Source organism: Ammodytes marinus (genome assembly GCF_949987685.1).
Source record: "Ammodytes marinus genome assembly, chromosome: 24".
Taxonomy (NCBI): domain Eukaryota; kingdom Metazoa; phylum Chordata; class Actinopteri; order Uranoscopiformes; family Ammodytidae; genus Ammodytes; species Ammodytes marinus.
Window position 1 is genome coordinate 3,855,344 of NC_137228.1, and position 22,757 is coordinate 3,878,100.

The 22,757-nt window shown below is 45.2% G+C and overlaps 2 protein-coding genes across 10 annotated transcripts in view; one reads left to right on the plus strand and one right to left on the minus strand.

Moving 5' to 3' along the window:
- LOC307270046 (R3H domain-containing protein 1-like) overlaps nucleotides 1–18,945 on the minus strand; it is a 43,662-nt gene extending 24,717 nt beyond the window's left edge. For 6 of the 7 annotated variants that reach the window (XR_013845526.1, XR_013845527.1, XM_080053176.1 and 3 more), the window contains exons 1-5: nucleotides 18,850–18,945; nucleotides 9,902–10,073; nucleotides 6,018–6,216; nucleotides 2,281–2,298; nucleotides 1,594–1,683 (exon numbers count right to left, since the gene is read on the minus strand). Coding sequence is in view for 5 of the 7 variants with exons in the window: in XM_080053176.1 (XP_079909302.1) it covers nucleotides 1,594–1,683; nucleotides 2,281–2,298; nucleotides 6,018–6,176 (267 nt within the window). In the remaining 2 variants the exon portion in view is untranslated. The remainder of the gene's footprint in view (nucleotides 1–1,593; nucleotides 1,684–2,280; nucleotides 2,299–6,017; nucleotides 6,217–9,901; nucleotides 10,074–18,849) is intronic. The other variant, XM_080053177.1, reaches the window with a different exon arrangement.
- Nucleotides 18,946–19,077: 132 nt separating this feature from the next.
- zranb3 (zinc finger, RAN-binding domain containing 3) overlaps nucleotides 19,078–22,757 on the plus strand; it is a 75,012-nt gene continuing 71,332 nt past the window's right edge. Inside the window, exons 1-2 of one of the 3 annotated variants that reach the window (XM_080052757.1) lie at nucleotides 19,078–19,368; nucleotides 20,923–21,124. In XM_080052757.1, coding sequence (XP_079908883.1) covers nucleotides 20,943–21,124 — 182 coding nt within the window. In that variant the 5' untranslated portion in view covers nucleotides 19,078–19,368; nucleotides 20,923–20,942. Of the gene's footprint in view, nucleotides 19,369–19,727; nucleotides 19,772–20,922; nucleotides 21,125–22,757 lie in introns of those variants that run through there. The other 2 variants (XM_080052758.1, XM_080052759.1) reach the window with 2 other exon arrangements.

A 22,757-nucleotide genomic window follows, 5' to 3' on the forward strand; every position in this document is an offset into this window, starting at 1 on the left:
GGAATCAGTGGTCTTACATCTGGGAGTGTGCTCTTATGTGTTTCCTCCCCCTCCCCTTCCCCTTATTGCTTTTACCTCTCCCCCTCTAGGTTGAGTTGGACTGCGGGCGCCCAATAACAGTGGCGGGGGAAATATCGGGAGTATTCAATTAGAGCGCACCGCAAGCTCTCTGTAGCTGACGCGCGGAAATTGTAATTTCCACGACATGATTGATGGCGGTAATACAGGACGTCGTGTGAGTGCAGACGGGGCGAGACTGGTGTGGGAATAACACCGACCTCCGGTTATGGAGCCCGGTGCTGACTGGCTGAAAACGCCTGGAACAAACACACCTGTCTGTGTGTGTGTGTGTCAGTGTTTGTGCGTGTGTGTGTGCATGCCAGGAGCTGTGCAGAGTGGCATGTAATGAAGAAAGTTTGATTGGGAGAGGTGTGTGTTTGTGTGTGTGTGTGTGTGTGTGTGTGTGTGTGTGTGTGTGTGTGTGTGTGTGTGTGTGTGCGAGTGTGTGCGTGTTCTTTGCCTGGAGATACAGCCTTTAAAAAGAAAAAAAAAAAAAGAAAAAAAAGCGGAGAGTTCATTTAGCAAACTAACGTCTGGCTCGCCTTTGGAGCTGCGGTGCTTTTCCGTTTTGATGATGGGATGTTTTCATCAGGCGGCCGGGTATTTAATCATGGCTGTCGGACGGAGGCGGGCTAATCGAGCGTCAGAGGTCGACTTTCTCAATTGTAATAAGATGAAATGAAGAGATGATCCCCCCCCCCCGGTCAGCACTTCAGCGCTGCGCATGTGGGCTTTGTAAGATTAATGAATGTGGCTGAGAAGAAAACCATCTACGTCACACTGGGCTTGAGGAGATGAGTTCTACTTCATAGGAACAAGCGTGGGGTTTTAAGTGAATTAGCGAGTATGGCGGGCCCCAATTTTCTTGCTAAACCACTTAACACGATAACCAGCAAACTATACAGAAATGCTATTGTTAGAGCAGGAAAAAAAAGCCACTGAACTTGTGAGTTTTACGACGTGTTCAACTACATACACCTGTGTTTTATGACATCACTTTGGTCCAGTATGCAACTTAGGAAAAATGTCCATACATTCTATATAGTCGCATCAAGGTTGAAGGATTAGCTGTCATTTTGACAAATTTGTAACCAGGTAATTGAACTGAGAATTTGGGAGAAGAAAATACCACACAATTATCCTATTCTATTCAAAACTTTTTTATAGGTCTCAAAAAATGGTCTGGAGGGGGTATTTTGCATCAGGCCTGTGCGCACACAATTTTTCGCAATTCTGCTAACAAATTCCCTCAGCTAGAGTTAAGGCTGAGGAGGAAATGTACCATTGGATGCGAGGAGTTTTTTCCCCCTCTCCTGTCAGCCTCATAAAACGCATGCTCTCTCTCTCTCTCTCTCTCTCTCTCTCTCTCTCGCTCTCTCTCTCGCTCTCTCTCTCTCTCGCCGAACACTACAACTCAGCGCACCATAAACTACAATTGCTCTTCCCCTTGCTATTGTTACCATCACGATAAAGAGTAAAAGTGCCACGCCAGCACATCGCTAACATGAATTCACTGTTCAGAGGGGTTGTTACCTGGGGTGCTGCCGGGGGCTCAGGACTAGGGCAGGGAAAGGATTCTTCGCACACCGCCAGGCTCCGCACAAGCTTTAGCCTGGGGTTGGACTAAGGAGGAGGAGGGGGGGGGGAGCAGGTAGGTGGGCACAGTTAAAAACCATGCACACACACACACACACACACACACACACACACACAAGTGCATCAATATCATCACGTATCACAGTGACAAGCCAATGAAAAAAAAAAAGAGAAAAAAAAAACAGCCAGCGAGCGCGATCGATTTCTTGCAGGCAAATCAAACTGTTTCAATAGTCCAACATTTTAGCTGACAAGTCTTTCCTGGCTGCTATGATGACTATGTGTGGACCGGGGCGGCTGCAGATTTTCTCAGATAACGTGATCAGAACAATTCTAAATAAAACATTGGAGTAAGCGTTTCTCCGTCTCAGTTTCTCAGTCAAGCCCTCCACAACTTTTTCCACAGCAATGCAGCAAGCACGGCTTAATTGAATGGCATATCTCAACATATTGCACTGAGGTCATTTTAAAAACACGATGAGCAATGCGTTTGATGACAGCCAGCTTGACACGACACAGGTACAACTTCAGACTGATCCCCAAGCAAACAACGCAAAAACCAAGTGCACATGAGATGGGGTCGGAGCATCCTTGCAGAACATGCTTGTCGAGCGTATACCGTACCTTAGCGTACTTCAAGGGCTGTCCGTAGGTAGGGTAGGGTAGGGTAGAGGGGGCAGGGAAGAAGTGTACAGAAAAAAAAAAATTGTAACCACAGAAGTTTGGAGGGTGGAAAAATTTACTTTCAGGAAAGTGTTTGAATTAAATATGACTGGCCTACATTTTTTGGGGCGTGCGCTGCTTGCTCTGCGAAAAGTGTAAAATAATACACACCAAGATGAAGAAGGCATTTTATTTTACGGAAGCTCGTACAAATTTTGCGGAATGAATTAAGTGAAACAACTATATTTAAAAAATGTAATAATATGCAAGGGCTTCATGACATGTCAATGTGCATTCGATATTCCTTCTGAGCACTTAGTTTAATTTTTTGGAGAGCATATGCTACCATATAGGTTGCACTGTAGAGCGCCTTTTTTCAAACACGCAGACACAGACACACACAGACAGACACAGACACACACGCTGCAGAAAACAAAAGCCAGACGTTTGGTCCGTTTTTATGCATCTCTCCCGACTCCATTTAGCTGTCATGTGAATCAGACCCAGGCACTGGAGGTGAGATGCAAAGAGCAGAGAGAGACCGGATGCCCAACAGTGTGTGAGACAGCTCGGTGCCTCTGCGCTTCACGCACTAGTGGCTCTGTGTGTGTGTGTGTGTGTACGTATAAACAGAAGGTCTCTCAGTAGCACGCATAGTAGCAGTGGAGGGGGGAGACCTGGCATGAGCTATTTCAGTTGGAATTGTTACAGAGCCCAGTCCTCTGCTTCCTTATCCCAACATGCATCCACACACACACAGCTCCGTCCTTCCCACCTGTCCTCTAAAAATCAGAAGGACAACCCCCCCACCCCTCCCACACTCTCTTGCTCATTGAGCTGGAGGGGCCTAATAACACCTTTAAAGAAAAAAAAGAAAAAATTTAAATGGGCCGCTGTTCCCCCCCGTCTCCCATGCCTTGTGACCCGCCGCGCCCCTTTTTTCTATGTCAGGTAATGTGGATGTGGTTGGAGGGGAAGGGTAAGGTGTGTGTGTGTGTGTGTGTGTGTGTGTGTGTGTGTGTGTGTGTGTGTGTGTGTGTGTGTGTGTGTGTGTGTGTGTGTGTGTGTGTGTGTGTGTGTGTGTGTGTGGTGGGGGGAGAGAGAGGACAGGGCTGGGACTGTGTGAGCGCACCGCTACACCAGCTAATTGAGCGGCGTGGGGCCGGTGGGGAATGAACAATGCCGGCAGGAGATAAAGGAATGGGAAAAAGGGGGGGGGGGGGGGGGGGGGAGAAAGGGAAAGGGCTGAAGTCAGCAGAAGTAGGGCGGCCACCAGCCACCTGTCCCAGCCGCAGAGGATGGAGCCCGAGAGATGGAGGCAGATGGCGGCAAAGTCACCCAGTCCCCCCCCCCCCTCCCCAAGCAACCCATTTTCCTCTGTCGGAATGCCTTTCTGCCCCCCCCCCCGTCAACTACTACCGCAACCCCCCTCTCCCAATTCTTATTCCCGTTCCCTACCTCCCCCCCGGACAATGGACATTTCAGGCATTTAACCGTCGCCCTTACACAGAACGACAGAATTACCTTCACGCCCCCCCCCCCTCCCTCCCCCTGCTGCTGTAAAATCACGGGCGAAAAAAGGTCAGGAGCTTTTTCGGTCCCGTCAGCATAAACGCGTGTATCCCGTGTAGCACGGAATAATCACGCCAAGGTGAGTTTTAGGAGTAGAGTGGAGAAGGTACAGTAGGTAGCAAGACACAGCCCTACATTTGGAGATTTGGAGAGGTCACGGCACAAACATAAAGAGAGGCAGTGATACGGACCAAAGTCAATTTAAGGTGAGAGAAGAGAAGCGTGCCTGTTTAATAGAACAAACAGCTAATTTCAAGTCCATTCTTGTTTAGCGTATTTACATCATCTTTAGAAAACCAGCATGAGCTACAGTGAAGTAGACAATAAAGTTAGCTAACATTAACCCTGATAAACTACTGGCGACCGGTCACAGCAGACCAAGTAAGGCTGTAGCAGCAAAAGCCTCAAGTGAACTGAATTGTGCAATGGTGCGTTTTATTGCTGATAAAGTCAACTCTTCATTTTCCAAGAGGAATATTGTGCCTAAAATATAATCTTTCAAAAGTAACATTAGTCCTCTTGTCTGGTCAGACGCAGCTTTAAAAGCACTCTCTTCAATACCATGTCCTGTATGTCCTTTTACCATCCTCCTATCCTTGATTCCTGATTCCTACAAGCCACCCTCCCCTGCCGCTCCCCCATGCTGGTGTCATTCTGTTACTCGGGGTAACAGAGACACAGGAAGTTGGTAGATAAAGCAGGATTTGAGCTCCAGATTATCTGCCTGCCTGACTGCCTTCACTCTCCCTGCCTCCAAACCACAAGGCCAGATTGGCCTGAATCCTATTTTTAGGCTGCGGCCAAATAAACAATCCTTTTTCCTTTCCTGGATTGTGTTTCCTTGACCACACACACACACACACACACACACACACACACACACACACACACACACACACACACACACACACACACACACACACACACACACACACACACACACACACACACACACACACACACACACACACACACACACACACACACACACACACACACACACACACACACACACACACACACACACACACACACACACACACACACACACACACACACACACACACACACACACACACACACACACACACACACACACACACACACACACACACACACACACACACACACACACACACACACACACACACACAAGAGATTTCTCGCCATTTTCACTATCAAGTGTCTATTCCCCTTGTGAGCAAAAAAACAGTCAATACCAGTTTTGCTTTAAAAAAAAAGGCAAATTAACAAGTGCTAATTGTCTGCGGTCCCACTGCACATTTGTAGCAATGACACAGGGACCTAATTAATTAGCGGTTTATTTGAAAGTAATCTCAGCCCTCCCAAGAAGATTCACGGCTTCAATGTCCCCATGGAGGATAACTGAGATTCACTTGTTCCCACGACCGAATCATCTTTCCCCACAATCAGTTTCTCAACAGCCAGCCAGCCAGCCAGCAGTGAAGAGTCTCACTCCAACTGACCTCGGAGCTGTGAGTCAAGCCCCCCGCATCAATATTTCACCCGGTGCCCAATCTTACTTTTCAGGAATCATTTGGCTTGCTGTAGCGGCTCTTGAGAAAATGAAATAAAAAAAAGGTCTTGAATGCCGCAGGTGACAGGAGTTCCCCAAGGGCAGCTGGCGTTTGACGCTGACTGATACTGAATTTTCATGGAGATGAGCGAGGAAGAGAAGCGAAAGTGTTTGGGGAGGTGTCAAGTGTCCTCAGCATCGGACGCCTCCAAACTCCCTGATCAGACTTATCTCTGAGAGGTGCAAACGCTGGATAGAAAAATAGAGAATTTTTCCAGTCATCCAATCTACACAATACCCATCAGCGGTATGTATGAGAGAGGCGTAAAGGAAGAATGTTTAGACTCAATATAAAACCTTTTTTATTTTTATTTTTTTACCTTTATTTATACAGGTAAATCCCATTGAGACCGGAGACTCTTTTGCAATGGAGACCTGTTACCATTTACACACACATTCATACACCGATAGCAGGCTAACTATCGACATTCACACGAGGCAAGGTGGGTGAAGTGTCTTGCCCAAGGACACAACGACCGTGACACTGAGCCACAGTCGCCCTGTTGTGACAGTGTCGAGGGTTCCTTACCTGCGCGTCCCTATTATCGTTGCTGCCGGGTTCATCTAAGCCGCCCTGGCTCTGGGCGGTGGCCTCAGACTTGGTTGCATTGTCTTGAGTAGAAGGCACTGCGTCGCTGGCTTCGGGAACCTTCATCACGTCAGTGTCGACCGTATCGGACATTCTCATTGCAAAGTCTTACTGGGAGATGCTGGCGAAAACAGAACACCTGCAAGAGACCGATATGTGTCTATGAGGGGCTATTTCCTTCGACAAAAAAATAAATTATCTTCTATTTAGGTTTAAAGGCCTTGATTGACAGGAACATGCACATAAAATATACAACAAATATTTTTTTTTTAATTCCAGGGAAGTATTGATTAGCCGGGATTAGTTTATGACTGTTTTCAATAGTGAATTTGTCCTTTAAAAAATGTAAGCAATCCTTTTTTAGAACATCTCATTTTTGACATAATGTATATTGACATCAGTATTAATTAGCCTTTAAAGAAATCCTTAGTCAGTCAGGCTTTTACTCAAAAAAAAAATCCTATCCTTCATCGTTTATTTCACACATTATAATACTTTAGCATCAGCACTTGTACATTTGTGCTCGCTGTCCTTTAGCTTTCCAAAAAGGCACATGCTCAATTGATTCCAACACAATAACACATTTTCTTTAAGCGGAAACAGATTTATTTTTTTCAGAAACAACACAACTAAACAAAAATAAATGATTAATTAAACCCAGAATTAAACATATGATGAAGGCATTAATTAACGGCCAATGCATAAGCAGCTTGTCCAATGGTTGTGAGGGCCTCCAGTCATTGTCGTCCTTTTCTAGATTGTGTAAAAAAAAACAGTGGAACATGAGTACACAGAGAGATTAAACAGAATAATAGTATATAGTGTATATAAGGTGTTTTACTACAAATTATTTATCCATAAAGTAATAAATACAACTTACTTATGCTGGATCATTAAATCAGGCCGGCAGGAAAGCATCTAGTCTTCATCGGTGTTGTTGGAGGAGCGTTTAGTGATGAATGTTAAATTTGTCTCCGTTTTTGTGGGCTTTATTTTGAAAGCGAGAGTTACAATACAGCAGAGGTAATAACAGTAATTTGCCGCGTGTGTAAAAATGTTTAATTTCCCGAAGAAGAACCAAAAAACACACACACACACACACACACACACACACACACACACACACACACACACACACACACACACACACACACACACACACACACTTCTACTGCTACAACATTTCCGATGGCTCCGTAAAAAAATGGATTTCGGCCACTATATGTCATTATGTGTTTGACAACTCAAAGTCAAACCCAATGTGCCCGGGCAGACAGGGTTTTTTTTTACAAAAGAAGAGAGGGGCAGTCTGTGGTCATCAGTCATTACTGGCGGTTGTGTGTGCCGTCCTCACAGCTCTGCAGCTGTTCAGCCCTGAGACACTGGACATGATCGGACAAGACACAGCAGGAGGACAGCTTCTTGCTCCCGGGAGATCAAACGGCGTCAGATTACATAGTGTGTCACAATAAAAAAAAAAAAAAGAAGAAGAATACCACTTTGACAGCTCTGTTTTTTGCAGTGTTTGCAGGACGACTGGAGGGTCAAGGGGTCCATTTTGGAACACCATATAGTATTAAGGGTGAAAGTGGTTTAACTCAAGAGGACAAGGATATAGTCATTTAAATTGAAGGTGCAGAGTTAAGCTAGTGCACTCCAAAAAAAACACTCCTAACTTACCATATAAAAAAAACAGGTATTTAAGCTTTATATTTATAAATGTATAATAGAGAAAAACATTATTTACTACCTGCAGAAATATGGGATAGCCTGGATACATTTAAACTATACGAAGGGGTTTTAATTAAATGGTGCTTTTATTTGGCTAATATCCCAAAGGCTAAGTATCTAATTGGATTTATATGTGCAGACAAAAGAAACTTGGATTACCAGCACACTGTATATAATGGCCATATCTTTTCAGAAAGGCGTGACAGTGGAAGCTTCCCAATGGATGTTATGTTGTGCTACCAGTCTTATATTACTTCTATACACTGCTTTAAACAGTGTGCCTAAAATGGAGAATTCTTTGATAAAAAAAATTTATTTTCAAAATAACCATTGCCAATTGTGGGACATGAGTTGCTTTGCACCTATGGTCCGCTGCAGGAAATATCAGTGTAATGCCACGACCTCCCTATGTTGCAGAGTGGGTTGATCCTACTGATATGCCCTAATTATGCAGGCAGGCCCCATGCAGTGGAACACACACACACACACGCACGCAAAGGCACAAGAAGGGAGGGCCGACATCTGGTACATGAGAGCTATGATTAATAGGTTAATTAGGAACGGGCTCATCAAATTCACTTTGCACATCAAAACTGGATCCACACATGACAGCCCCTTACTCTGTGCTCGAGTGTGTGTACGTGACCGGCCGCGTGTGTGTGTGTGTGTGTGTCGATGGCCTGCACCAATCAGCTAGGGGCCTCAACCTATTTGCCCGGCGGCAGTGATCAGAGCCATTTTCCCTATCTGATCGCAGAGCTGCAAAGTGGTCGGCTGAGACTTGGTCGTTTATCTCCGTCCTAGAGGAACCGAGGCAGCGAGCGAGCGAGAGGGAGGGAGGCGCTCTCTTTAAAAAAAAGGTGGCATCCAATTCCTCTATGTCAGAGTAATTGACTTGGAGAAAGGTCCGCCACTTTCCTCAGCTCTTCAAATGTACCACACTAACCCAGTGCTTCGCCAGGCTAAGAGGTTAGCTCAAATGTTGCCAGGCGCTGGGAGAGTCAGATGCTGAATTTCAATGACCTGTCAAGACGTTTTAACAAAAGCAAAAATGCCGGCTGCTACTTTACATTATTTTTACATTCCGAAAAAAAACAGCTTAGTCCTCCAGAGTGCCGCGCCCGCCTCTGAATATTTAGCGTCTGTTGCTGCTGACATTTTGATGAGTGAAGTCTCTTGAGTCGCTCAGTCGAGAAAAAAAAAAAAGACTCGCAATATTGGACAGATATTTTTTCAAGAGCCGGGGCTTGTGATGGATAGCTATTTTGTCCCCCTCGCAGAATCATTCATTCTTTCCAAACACATTTCGTCATGGGACTGGGGAAGTGTTGGACTAAATTTGGCTTCAGACTTTTTGATGCACTCAACGAATTCCACCGTCTCGTCTCTCATGGCTGGAGGTAATTGCATTGTGCCTGTGCAGAATCCCCGATGTGTTGACTGCATGAGTAATATGGATCATCATTAGATGCTTAGCGTTACATTAAGGAAGCCTCTGGGAATTTGGTGAAGAAGCAAAATGGTCTCTCTTATGAGTATGACTGTAAAAAACGCACATCAACATATCTTTTTTATATATGGCTCCTTTGATGCAGTGGTGTCAAATGATGGATCATCCATTTGCACTTAAAAGATACCATCCAAGACAATTACTGAACGTAGAAGCCAAGTGATCGAACCCTACAGTTAATCCTGCTTTATTCTTTTGAAATGAGTCATTTGTGACAAGGGCTATCATTATCCATCATCTCATGACAAGATGGTCAGATTGTGCAGGCTCATAGTCCTCACATCTAAATTGACCATTTCTTACACTGAATGATATTTAATACAGATATGAAATGACCTGTCAGTCGGAGATATACTTACCCTGGGATTTTTGTAATCATTTAGAATAACATAGTTTTTCAAAAAAATAGTGTTATAGTTATCGATAGTCAATTTGTCCAGCAGTGGTTAAATAATAATAATAATAATAATAATCATTTTTCTGGAAATTCAGGTCACATTTGGTTTGAATTTAGACTTTCGTAACATTAAGATCATTTCTCTAAAACTATTCTAGACAAACAGAAATAAACAAGGAGGCTTACTTGTTGCGTAGCCAGCGGTGGTTTTGGCGAAGGTGGATGTGGCTGGTGAAGTCGATGGTGAGGCCGGGCCTACCGAAACTGCCTTTCGGGAAAAAAACGTCTTTGCCCATGTCTGCTTCAGCTGGTCTGAACAGCCACCGGGGCCTCCAACGCCATCATGACCCCTGCTGACCTGCAAACACAGATAGGCACAGGGGGGTTAGCCAACTGTAGGCCTCAGGGTCAAGGGGTTGACACAGAGGTCGCGAGGACTGGCAGCAGCTCTGAAATATTTGCTTCTAAAAAAAGTAAGTGTGTGTATTTGTGGGCCTATGCGTGCCTTTGCGCCATACATAATGGATGAGTAGAGAGATGGGACGGGAGTGGGGGGTGAAGGCAAGGAGAGAAGGCGCCCGTGCCAACCCTCGTATAAAAAAAAAAAAAAAAAAAAAAAAAGCATTAGGAATTCAGAGAGCAGCGGGTGGAGATGGCATGTCTCGGCTCAAAACCCTCTGCGGTTTTCGGTGGTGGTGGCACATACATTCATATCGTCCAGCTAGCGTACACGATATCTTTCTCTTGAAGGCAAATTCCTTTCTTGCTGAACTATAGGGTGAGACTGGTGGGGGGAGACGGGGGGGGGGGGGGGGGGGGGGCAGGCCACGACCACAGGGCTGCAAAAATATTAACACAATATCCGTTAATATGATTCTTGCTATATCGGTAATTTTCGTCGCACTTCACTGACTGTTGTGATGCATTGCCGCCTTTGCTATGTTCCCCCTCTACATTGAGATCATGTGACACTATTGCTCGACATGATTGGCTGCAGTTGTCAAATGAGGGTGTTAACATTAGATTACGTTAGGGCTTCAGTGAACAATCATTTCCACCAATCGTCAGTTAATGCGCAAATTGCTTATTCCATTCATTGATTGATGACTTGGTGTATAAGAGTCCGAAAATACAGAGAAGTGCCCACCAAGGTGACGCTTTTAATTGTCTTGTTTTGTACAACCAATAGTCAAACACAATCAATTATCATATATATTAGTTCATTTTCCGTTAATCAATAGTTTTTTTCCCCCCCCATCACTTTATGCTGCTGTACATTCCCTAACAGAAACACCCATAGCCGACCCTTTGCTGGGGCCTCTCATTGTCTCCCTGTGTGCCTCTCCGTCCCTGCCCCCCTCCCTTCCTAATCCCTGTGTCGGTGAGGCGGGCGAGTTGCCACGCTGACTCTGGCCCCCCCGCGGTGCCAAGGCTCTGGCTGCTGCTGCCTTCCCAAACATGATCTTGGTGATATAACCCCCAAACTCCCACCTTCCCCCATTGGCAGGAAAAAAGGTCAAGTGGAACCCCTGATCACTTTATAATGGTCCTCCTCATGAACACCCCTCTCCAGACTTAGTCCATGATGATGGGTGGGGGGCCGCGTGCCATGGAGCCGTCGCCATTTGGTGCATTGCCTCTGATCATATTGCACAACCAAGTGCTCACGCTTAATGAATGGCCTCTGAACACGGCCGCTCCATGCTTTTATAGTGTTAATACGATCCACAGCTCCTTCATGCAGGAACATGGTTGGCCAGGGGATTAAAATGGGAGATCCAATCTGAAAAGCTCCCAATATGATCTTTTCTACAATTGACATTTTTCAGCAAATTTGAGAGTGAAAATATCTCCCCCCCCGAAAACCTGGAGTGTTTCTGTCTTGCCATTGGCAGACGGACAAGTGCGAGGCCCCAAGGCAGGATCCATTCATCAGTGTTGATGTCATTTATGTGATTAGTTACATCTGGAGAGTACACAACCTGTTATAAGCAGCTCGCAGCCAGGGAAATCTATTATGCATGTTGGCCATGCTGAAGAAAGAACTGCCTCTCCTACAGCAAAACAATGTTGGCCCCTTGTTCAGAGAAGCTTCGATCTTAACCCAACGTTTCTAGGATTGTTCTGGTGTGGGAGGGTTGTGTCATCTTTATGGCTCTAGATTTTTTCTCTTTATCAGAGTTGCCAATGCAAGCCGCTGCGAAACAGTAGGGCCTGGCTAAAACCTGGAAATGGAAACACATTGCGGAGCCTGATCTGTAATTCAGACAATGCTGGTCCTGCAGCGATCGCACACACATACACACACACACCACGCCGAGTGTAAAAGTAGCTCTGACAGCGGTGGGGCTTGGTCTGGCCATCGGGCACTCCAGGTTTTATGAGCCGAGCTGCTGAGCGCGGGCCTCAGGGCTTTACACTGCGCCTGTGTGCGTGTGTGTGCGTGTGTGTGTGTGTGTGGGAGTATGTGTGTGTGTATGGCGGAGACAGTCTTATGAGTGCTAAAGGCGCAACTGATGCTTACCCTAAAAAAAATTTAAAAAAAGCTTTGACGTACACAGGGAAACAATAACGCTTCTGTGAGAGAAACACAGACACAACACACACACACACACACACACACACACACACACACACACACACACACACACACACACACACACACACACACACACACACACACACACACACACACACACACACACACACACACACACACACACACACACACACACACACACACACACACACACACACACACACACACACGGACACACACACGGACACGCAGCAGTGAACTTGTGTAGACACTCTGCCTGCCTGTGCCTCCTCCAGTGTTGTGCTGTAGCTCTGACAGGGAGTGGTTGGTTTGGTATTACAGTGGGTCTCCGCAGAGCGCAGGCCCCTCAAAGAGTCTGCCTCAGGCATCGTTCAGTGTCACACCTCTTCTTCACACGCACACAACCTTTATCGCTGATCCATGCCCCCCCACCAGACCTCACACTCACCCTTACTGACGCATGAAAAACTGCTCCATCTGCACACAACCCAAATCCATGCATACATTTAGACGTAATCATATCAAATAACTGTCGAAAAAAAGAAGAAAAATTCCCAATTAAACCAAAATAACATAATTGGCCACATCTGCCCATATATCCCTGACGGAAATGAATTCTCGATAAACCCACAGTGGGGTCGTAAGGGTGGCCGTCAGCCGAGCCGAGTTAATCATACAGCGCGGGCTCTTAACGCGCCGCTCTCACGGACAATTATGTTAGATGGCAAGCTAATGAGAAAATATTTCAATCACTGTGAAGCGCACTGAAGAGCCCGTACTGGTGATGGCATGCATACACATACACACACACACACACACACACGCGCACAACAAGCTGACCCTTCCCTCCCACACCTGCACTCTGTTGGGCTCTCATCTGTTCTATAAGCAGCTCAACTGGAAGATGAAGGACCCTCAATCCCACTCTCTCTGCTCTTCTATCCCCCATGCGCTGCCTTTTGCTGGGAGAACGAGGGGATGAGTCAAACACAGCCGGGGCTAGAAAAGAACAAGCCATCACCTTTGGAAAAGGTTTTCTCTGTGTGTGTGTGGGGGGGTGTGTTCAGAGAAAGAGAAAAAACAACTGATGACTTCTGATAGAGAGAGAGAGAGAGAGAGAGAGATACAGACAGAGAGAAAAGAGCGAGAGAGACAGAGAGAGAGAGAAATAAAAAAAATAGAAAACACAAACATCTTTTCGTTTGCAGTCCCAAAAAATGATTCATGCTTTGTTGCTGCTGATGAGTTTTTGCCAGTGTCACAAAAAAAAAAAAAAAAAAAAAAAAAAGGGGGACAACGACAACGTTAGGAGCGGTGCCAAACAGCTGGGATATTGTCTGCGGAGATGTAGCGTGCTGAACCGAGTTCTTTTCAGTGAAGCATTGTGTGAAAGCAAAGCAGAAACACACACATGCAAACGCTAATGCCATGTCACACACACACACAAAGCTTTTGTCGCCTGCTTGCCGTTTTAGGAAAAAAATAAGCAGTAATTCCTCAAGACGATTTCGAAAAAAATTTGGATGTGCAATTCAGTTCCCAATTTAAAACCACACGAAAAGAGGGATTTGGAATGAATCAGCGTCGGCTGAGTGGAGGACAAGGCACTCTGGCTAATAAAATCAGACATCAAATAAACAGCTAATTAGGTTACTAAGGCTGGTGCGCACTCATGGCGCTGCGATAAAAATTGATTTCAGTGTTTTGCTAAACTGAGTAACTAATCTCCCATTTTCTAACCCATTTCTGATAATTGCAAAAAGCAAGGAAAAGCACTTGCAGCTATTTAGTAGGACCAGAAAACAATTAGTTATGAAATTATATCACTTTTCATACACTGCTTTGCCGTCGATTGCAAGGCGACTGTTGCAGTGTCAAACCGAGAAACTGCCTGGTATAGCCCAGACTGCAGAAACAGAAGAGAAAAAAAACACACAAACAGGCACAAATGAGGCTCTAATTGCGCCGCTGTCTCTTGCCTCCAGGTCGCATAAGGTGGTGTGAGCGCGGTGTGGCACAACACAGCACACAGGCGCAGTCAGCCGGCAATAATACATTAAATCCATAGCAGAGACATCTAGGTAATCCATTACCCATCCCATAGGGGAGATCCCAGGGAATATCAATCTAGGCAATTAGGAGGAGGAAAAACAATAAACACAAGAGAGAGAAACCAACATGCAAGTCGAGCAGTTTTCAGATCTATGGAGCCCTATGAGAGCAGCATAACTCAGAAGAAAAAGTCCAGCCAGAGTCATTAAAAGTCCATTTGCAGACAACACCTGCGGAAGAAACAGGGGAGAGGGAGCGTGAGTGAACACGGCTAGAGGGGGGGGAAAACAATGTGAGAGCGAAAGCCTCTTATTGGCTGATCTGGGGTAATTATCCTCGTAATGAAAAGCAGAAGCAGAGACTGGCACACGGGCGAGGAGGAGATTTTTTAGAAGAAAAAAAAAAAAGCCCTGGCTCAGCTCGTGGAGCCACACGGCCCCACTGACAGCACACCGATCTGACACTGTGCTCAGTTTAACTAGAGAACAGAAGAGACTGCACACTCGCTACTACAGACGTGATACAATGACACTGGTGCAAACAGCATTTTAGAATACCTGCGATCACCTCATAACAGAGAATCAACAGCATCCAAGGCTCATGACAAAGACAATGTGGAAGAATCTGAATGAAAAAAATGTACAACTACAAAAAAATAAAATAAAAATCTATTAAAACAACCAGAGCATGAGAGGTTGATGCCCAGAGAGCGGCTTGAGGCTGCACAGGACCTACCTGGCCGGCAGCTCTGCCCTCCATCCCCTCTGCCACTCGACCGCTTAGCTTCCATTGTACGGCCAGGCACAGTGTCTGCTGGAGAGGAGGCTGGAGTCGCCTCCTCGGCAGCTGCTGCCTGGCTGCTGCCTCCTTGTTCGCTCCCTCCACTGAGTGAGAGTGCAACGCGGCGGAGAGGGGAGTGTAAAAGGAGAGGGCGAGGGAGAGTGGGTGTCACAAAGAGAGAGAGAGAGAGAGAGAGAGGGAGGGAGGGGAGGGAGAGTGCTGCGCGAGCACAAGTCTACCTGCCACAACCCATCAAGCCAGCCAGCCTTGGAGACAGTGCCAAATCAACAGCTGGCCCCCGTGTGATGTCACAGCCTTGACAGCCAGTCACGGCAGGGCCGAGGCCGGGCCGGAGAAGCACCGACTGAACCAAAGTCACCGGCTAAATGGGGCTCTTCATTAGCTACTCTGCTTTAGGATAGGGGAGGAGGAGAGAGGGCAGCCAGGGACATGGGATAGATGGAAGAGGAAAGAGGGCAAGAGGAGAGATATGAAGGGTGGGAGGCAGAGCGGTGGTAAAAAGAGGAGGAAAAAAAGGCAAAGAAAGGAGCACGGAGGAGGGCGAGAAAAGACAGAAAACGACAAAGGGGGGAAAAGAGAGAAGACAAGCTGCAGGGAGGATGAGAGGAAGAGGGGGAACGGGATGGGCCAGCTATAGGTGCTCGAAAAGGAGCAGGTGGAGAGTCGATGGGGAGGCGCTGGCCGCCGAGAGTGCCGAGCTGTTCACTGGGCTACCGTCCCATTAAAAAGCTGGCACCCTCCGCTTTGCACACGAGAAGAGAAGGCTACGGCTAATCCCACTGACGAGAGAGAGAGAGAGAGAGAGAGAGAGAGAGAGAGAGAGAGAGAGAGAGAGAGAGAGAGAGAGAGAGAGAGAGAGAGAGAGAGAGAGAAGAGAGAGAGAGAGAGAGAGAGAGAGACACCACCTGAAACACACCACCCATTACTGAAATAAAACATTCAGCTTTGAGCAAATCATAGATAAGCTTACTGGGAGGATCGGCGCTAGAAAACAATAAATTGACTGCATGAGGAATGAGAGCAGCTCCCCTGTTTCATATAAATCTGCTTTTCTTTCTTGATTTTAGAAGAGTTAATGGGGAAAAACAATAAGAGTCATAGCCTCCACCGGCACTCATTTTGGCTTGTTTATTTCAGATAAAATTAATGACGTATGTGCTTTCCTTATCCACGCAATGGAAATACATTTGAATAGGTGCGACAATGAAGCTCTGGAAAAGAATGTGCTTTATTTGAAATCACTGAGTGACTGACAGGCTCGTCAAAGAAGACACGGGGAAGTCAGGGAACAGGTCCAGTGTGCACTAGTCTACACGGCGGCGCCATAATGCCATTGTTTTTGTCCTTTTCAGTCACTCACACAGACTTTTAACAGCAAACACAGTGGGCGGAAAAAGTTCCTGCTGTCACTTAGCAACCGACACCAGGCTGCGACAACCGATTCCCATCCAATCCTGCCTCATAATTGTCCTATTCGTTATGCCCGCGGTCCCTGAAGAATGTATTAACGGGCTTCCTTAATCCCGGCGAGAAAGCAAAAAAAAAAAAAAAAAGGTCACCAATTGAACAAACAATTTATGGATGGGAGGATGAAATATTTAATGGCCCAGTCCAAATATTATAGGAAGGAGAGATTTCCCCCTCCTCCCCTAGAGGGCAAGTCGAAGCATTATTTATTCATCGGTCCACATCTCTGTAGAAAAGCTATTACACGGCATGCTCAACCTCGATCTGTGATAATGTCATCAGCTCCAAAATACACCGCTCCCACCAGGAAAAAAAAAAAAACCTGCATAACGAATGGTCAACACCGGCGCGACTGCCTTCGACCTGACAAAGCACAGGTGAAACAATTACTGGAATTTATTTTAAGCCCTGGCTGGCTGTGTGCACACGATCACAAGAGAGCAGCATTTGAGCAAAGATTTAGCGTATACTTCCCTGAGCCTGACACTTTTTCTCATACACTACCTTCACACAGCAGGTAACATCAGATGCTGATATTTAGCTGCAGTTGCCATATCCCCTCTTAACACACGCACTCTTTGATTGAGGACTTCTGAATTAGCACACACACACACACACACCACAAGGACTAATTACGCTCACAATTCCCCAAAATGGATAGGGTGAGGTGAACACGCACAGCAGGCAAACATATGTAGCACATATTGTTGGACAGCCCAGGTGCCGGTAGCCGCCCCCCCCGCCCGCCCCCCCTCCTGTAACGATGAACACATCATCTCCGCACTAGGGGATACAGCAGCAAACCTCGAACCAGCACCCCACTCTCCACCCACCTGGCACCTTCATGAAAAATGATACCATAGTGATGCTCACACACTCACTGGTGACTTATACGCGTTTCATTGCCATCTTCTATGTCCATCTCTACCAAGAGAGGGGATAACTGGTGGGGTTAGTGCATCGGGATTCAAGTGGGTATAGGTTATCAACTGAATAGGAAACCAAAAGTAACCCCCTTAATATCTTTCTGACAACAGTTAACATGAAAACATGGGATTCTCATTGTAGAAGCTACACTGCCTCATTCATTCATGATGTAGTGCGTGTGTCAAATGTAGTTGATTCAGTATGCATTTCTTTTTATCTTGTATTGTACACAGGTCTCCTTGCAACAAAAAGAATCTCCATCAATGGGACTACCTGTTTAAATAACGGATACTGTATATTAATATGTTACAAAAGGAGTTATTACACCGACAGTGATTGGCGTCAATAGATTGTATTCGACACACCAAATACAACATTAACCCCCTCTGCCCTTATTTGCTTAACCTCCTGGCTTCGGTTCGCCAGTATTTCGGACACTTGGTGTCATTTATTAATACGTGGGCTTGATTAATTGCTTGTCCTTGTCTTGACTGTGCTGCTCCCATCGAGCGAGAAAATGTCACATCTCCAAGCATGTATTTAAAACAGAGACATTATTATAATATGAAGGAAGCAGGTGAAGACTGAATATAAGGTAAATGCATTGGTTTTGATTAATCATTTAGAGCACTAACTTGAACGCCAGTCTTCGATAGTAATTATAGCTGCTCGCTCTGCCACGGCGAGTCCGTACCACCAGACTCCATTACAGAAGTGGCAATTTTAATGTTTCCCCTGAATCGGCAACACCTATAACCCTTCGACAACTATGAGACAATTCAATTTGATTGTTGGTACATTTCACTACAATTCGGCCGATGAGACATTGAGCAATAAGCAGCGACATTATTAAGTTGGAAGCTCAGTTAACAGTAAACCTTAGTACTCGCGGTCCGTTGCCGCATTAACCGGGGGAGAAACAACCGAACCAGGCCTGAAAGTTATTGAATAAAGCTGTATTTTTAAACGACCGTAGGTTTGTTATTCTTCAGTCCGACGCCGAATTTAAGTATGTCCACATACCGTTTGGTCACGGGAATAGCTTGTTAGGTGTTTACTTTTACCGTAAAGCAAACTAGCATTGAGAGTCACATTTGGCGTCGGGTCGTTTTCGGGGCTAAGCTAACGATTATTACCTGGCTCCGTGGCTAACGCTTGAGCTTGTACACCGCGGCGCTCGCCCTGCGCTGTCACGCACTAGCAAAGAGTAGACCGTTTGCTGCTAACTAGCTCGTGTTACATGATTACATCTCTCAGGTGAACATTATCTTTGTGAGCCGTAAACAACACTTGGGCTTGATAGTGCAGGTAGCTAACGTTGGCTTACCGCTTTGGTTTACAATCGGAGCACAGCCGTAGTGGTCTCTACCGAGGGTGAAGCAGCAGCGTAGTGTTTGCGGCGGAGTGACGGAGAGCCGGGGAGTCCATACTACACACTGCGTCAGCCCCTCGCGCTCGGCTCGCTCCGAACGTCGTAAAGGGTGTTGAAAATAGCCTATGTCGGGTATCAACGTCTCTGGGTTATCTTTTGCGTTATTTCAGCAAGCATGAACGCGCTTGCCTTTATTAGACAATAGCGTGCAGTGTCTCACATATCCAATACTACTGATGTAAACTATATATACCTGGTAGACCGTACTTCTAGATGAATTGTGTTTGAATTAAGTCATACGGTCACAGAAAGTTGCCTTGGAATTGATATTCACTTACGACTACAAGCTGCGGCTGCCCAGTGATTTAAACCGAGTGAACCTAGAATTTGCCGCGAAACTTTTCAATGTTTTACGTCAGTCTGCTGTTTCAAAAGCAACTTGTTCGAGGCGCTTCATCCCCACTTTCTCAACGGGTAGGCAATCCATCCTTATGATCCTTATATGCACACTAATAGTGCTGTTTTCTTCTTATTTTTGCTTTGTTAATTCCACTGTTTCACACGTATGTTTTGAGTGCAACTCCTGAGTCACAATACCATAGCAACGCTGTGTCTGTTAAGGTTCTGCTTATAAAGAACAAACTACTATAATGTAACATAAGTTAACAAACGTTCAAATTAGTATTTATGTTCGCTTGGAAGTTTTACATGTATAGGGTTTGTAAAGTACCACTGTCAACCGCATCATTCTTGATCCACAATCCACATGTGTCTTAAAGTGGTGCTTTTATTTTTGTGGGCAAGCCTCCGTACTTCCGGCCTGTATGGCTAGATCTAGCTAAAGATGCCATAGCTTCGCCCCAACTTGCATACGGTAGTATGTACTCAAAATGTGTTATTTGCAAATGTCATTGTTCATTTAATTTGTATCGGGCTATAACCTTCCACCTTGTCCCCCCATTTCCTCTGTCAGCTCGACTGAATATTTTGAAATTCAATACATAACTTTAGCTTCAACTTCTGCTAAACGTGGACGTATAATAACTGCATAATAGCTTTAATGCCTTACACATAGCCTACTGTAAGATATCGTGCCTTGCATTACACCCATTGCTGTTTTGCACTTGAATTATATGTGTGGTTGTCAACATTACAAAATATGCGTCAAACAACGTCTCAAGGAGCACACAGCTGTTATTATAGAGAAGATGCAACACACATGTCTTAAAAGGTTTCAATATATAAAGTGAAAATAAGGTTGCATCAGATTACATTGCATTCAATTTCATTAGACAACTGTATTGATCCCAATAAGGGCAATACAGTTGCAGCTTATCCCCTCCACAATCACACAAACAACTTCCAAAATATTATAGTATGTCAAAATGACAGATCAATAAATAGACCATCAGGGGCCAAGGTGTAGGACTTCAAGAATATATGGTTAATAAGATGATAAGGTAAACTAAATAGCAGAAGAATAATAGTGTACTTCCAACCGATTATTAGCCCAAATAATAATAAACATACATAAACTGTATGACCTTTGCCATTGACTGTAGACACAGCTTGCTCACACTGTCCGTATGGGAGGCTGTTACTTTTCGTAGACACACTAATGATTCTCTGTGGGTGTGATGACTGTAATTACATGTGGAGGCACAAAATGTCTGCCCTGGGTTGGACAGGACAGTGCCAGGTGAGGCAATACACAAACACACAAAAAAAAAACTGTGTGGGCGGCTGAGATAGGCCAATTTCACCATCTCATCTGAAATTCTGACTTCTATTGTCCACTGTGCTGTGTCACCACCTGGCTTCTAATGGCTGCTGCTCTCAGTGCTAGCAGGCAGCAAAAGGAAAACCTTCTCACGTCAATGCAAAAAAAACAGGGTTTAAATCAGCAATCAAATGATCAAACAAAAGGGTCCTCTTTAATAACTAATAGAGTCTTCAAATCTTAGCTTACTACACTTTCAGATCTCATTTTAACAATGTTTTTTTTATTTTTATTTTATTCCTGTGCAGAATATCAAAGGCAGGCTGGAATGAGCACTGACGGAGAAAGTGATGAGGACTTACTAATGGAAATGGATGATAATGGCCCACAGACCTCTCGCTGTGATACAAGATGGTCACAGCAACTGTCAGTCCTTCCTCACAAGCTCCTGCAGCGCCTGATGCCTTTCCAAAGGGAGGGAGTGGAGTTTGCTTTGTCTAGGAATGGACGGTAAGCAGTGTCTCTCTACTTAAGTCAGTTACATGACAGCTTTCAGGTGTATTAAAATAGTCAAGTGGATAGAGCGCGTACCATATCGACTCCAGGCCTACGTTGCAGTGGTCGCGGGTTCAAATCCGACCCGTGGAACTTTACTTCATGCCATCCCCCCACTCTCTCTCTGTCTCCCCATTTCAACTCTGCACTATCCAATATAATCTTAAAAAAATCACAAAAAATAGTCTAGTTAAAAATGTAAAAAATATACAGTATATTTAGAACCTCTTTCACATCGGAGCAACTCTTGTAAATACAGTTCTTTAAATGATTTCAAAAACTATCTACAATATAAAGGTCAGCTTGCTTATTGAAAATGAGTAATAAGGTGATAACATGACAGGGGGGAAAAGTCAACTAATTATACACTACAGGTGAGTAGTTCATTTTGGTAGAAGAGGGTAATCCCCCCTCCGATCTTATGCCTTTCTGTATTTGCAGTCGTACCTTCTTCTGCAGTGTGTAAATATTGATTTATTGCCGGGAAGACGCTTTCGAATCCATTTCATAGAAGAATTCAAGTGGCAAGCTTCACACACACACACACACACACACACACACAAACACACGTTCCTTGCCAAGCGCAGGAAAGGGGCAATGTGTTTCGCAAATGTACACCTAAAGCCACACTATGTAACTTTTTCTTTTGAGATTTAGTTTGAGTCTTAGGGTGTATTCACACTGGGAAAGTCCGCTAGTTCACTTGCTTTGGTCCAGACCAAATAGAGTTTAGATTTTTTTTGTTTGGTGTGGTCCACTTTCACATTGCCCCTTTTGCTAGTGAACCAGCATTACGAAGCAAAACCACACGTGAGCTGAGGTCATTCATTCATTGGACAGACATTCTGGGGTGGAGAGAAGCAGGAAGCACGGAGTTAAAACTGCGAAATATACCATTGATATAATATGGGGTTAAAAATAATAAAAAGGCCTGCATCTAACCTATAAATAAAGAGGAAAAACATCAAATTATTGTTGTTTCATATGGTTATAATATGTAGCCCTATGTCAATGCCACGTTATGTGGCTTGTAGCCTACGATATGAAACATCATTTTTACTGTATTTTTGGTGCTGGACGCGCGGCTCGCGAGAAGAATAGGCTCAAGCTGACACTCAGCTGATTTAGCTGTGTATCAGCTGGGTCGACGCAGTTCAGCTCCAAACTGACACGGGGATAGTATTGACGGTCCCGTACATGGGAAGCAAAATAAACACACACTTCTTGCGCAGCGTGAACCTGTTGGCACTGTGCGGGAGACACTCCCCTCTCCTTCATCTGATCGCTGAACACATTCAGCATATTTACGCGTCCTCTCGATCAAATGTAATATATTGTTCTGGGCTCCCCAAACCACAACTTATCGTCCTAACAATGGCGACAACAACACTTTCCCATAATGTGAAGCTGACTGCAATTTATTAAAAAAGAAAAGAAAGAAAAGGCACAGTGCGTCCTGCATTTGGGTCGGATCGAGTTCGGACAAATTCACACCACAAACGAACTGCAGCAGAGTGCGTTTGGAAACGGACCGAGACTACCTCTTCAGCTGGGTCTCGGAGCGTTTGTTTGGTCCGCCCCCGAGTGC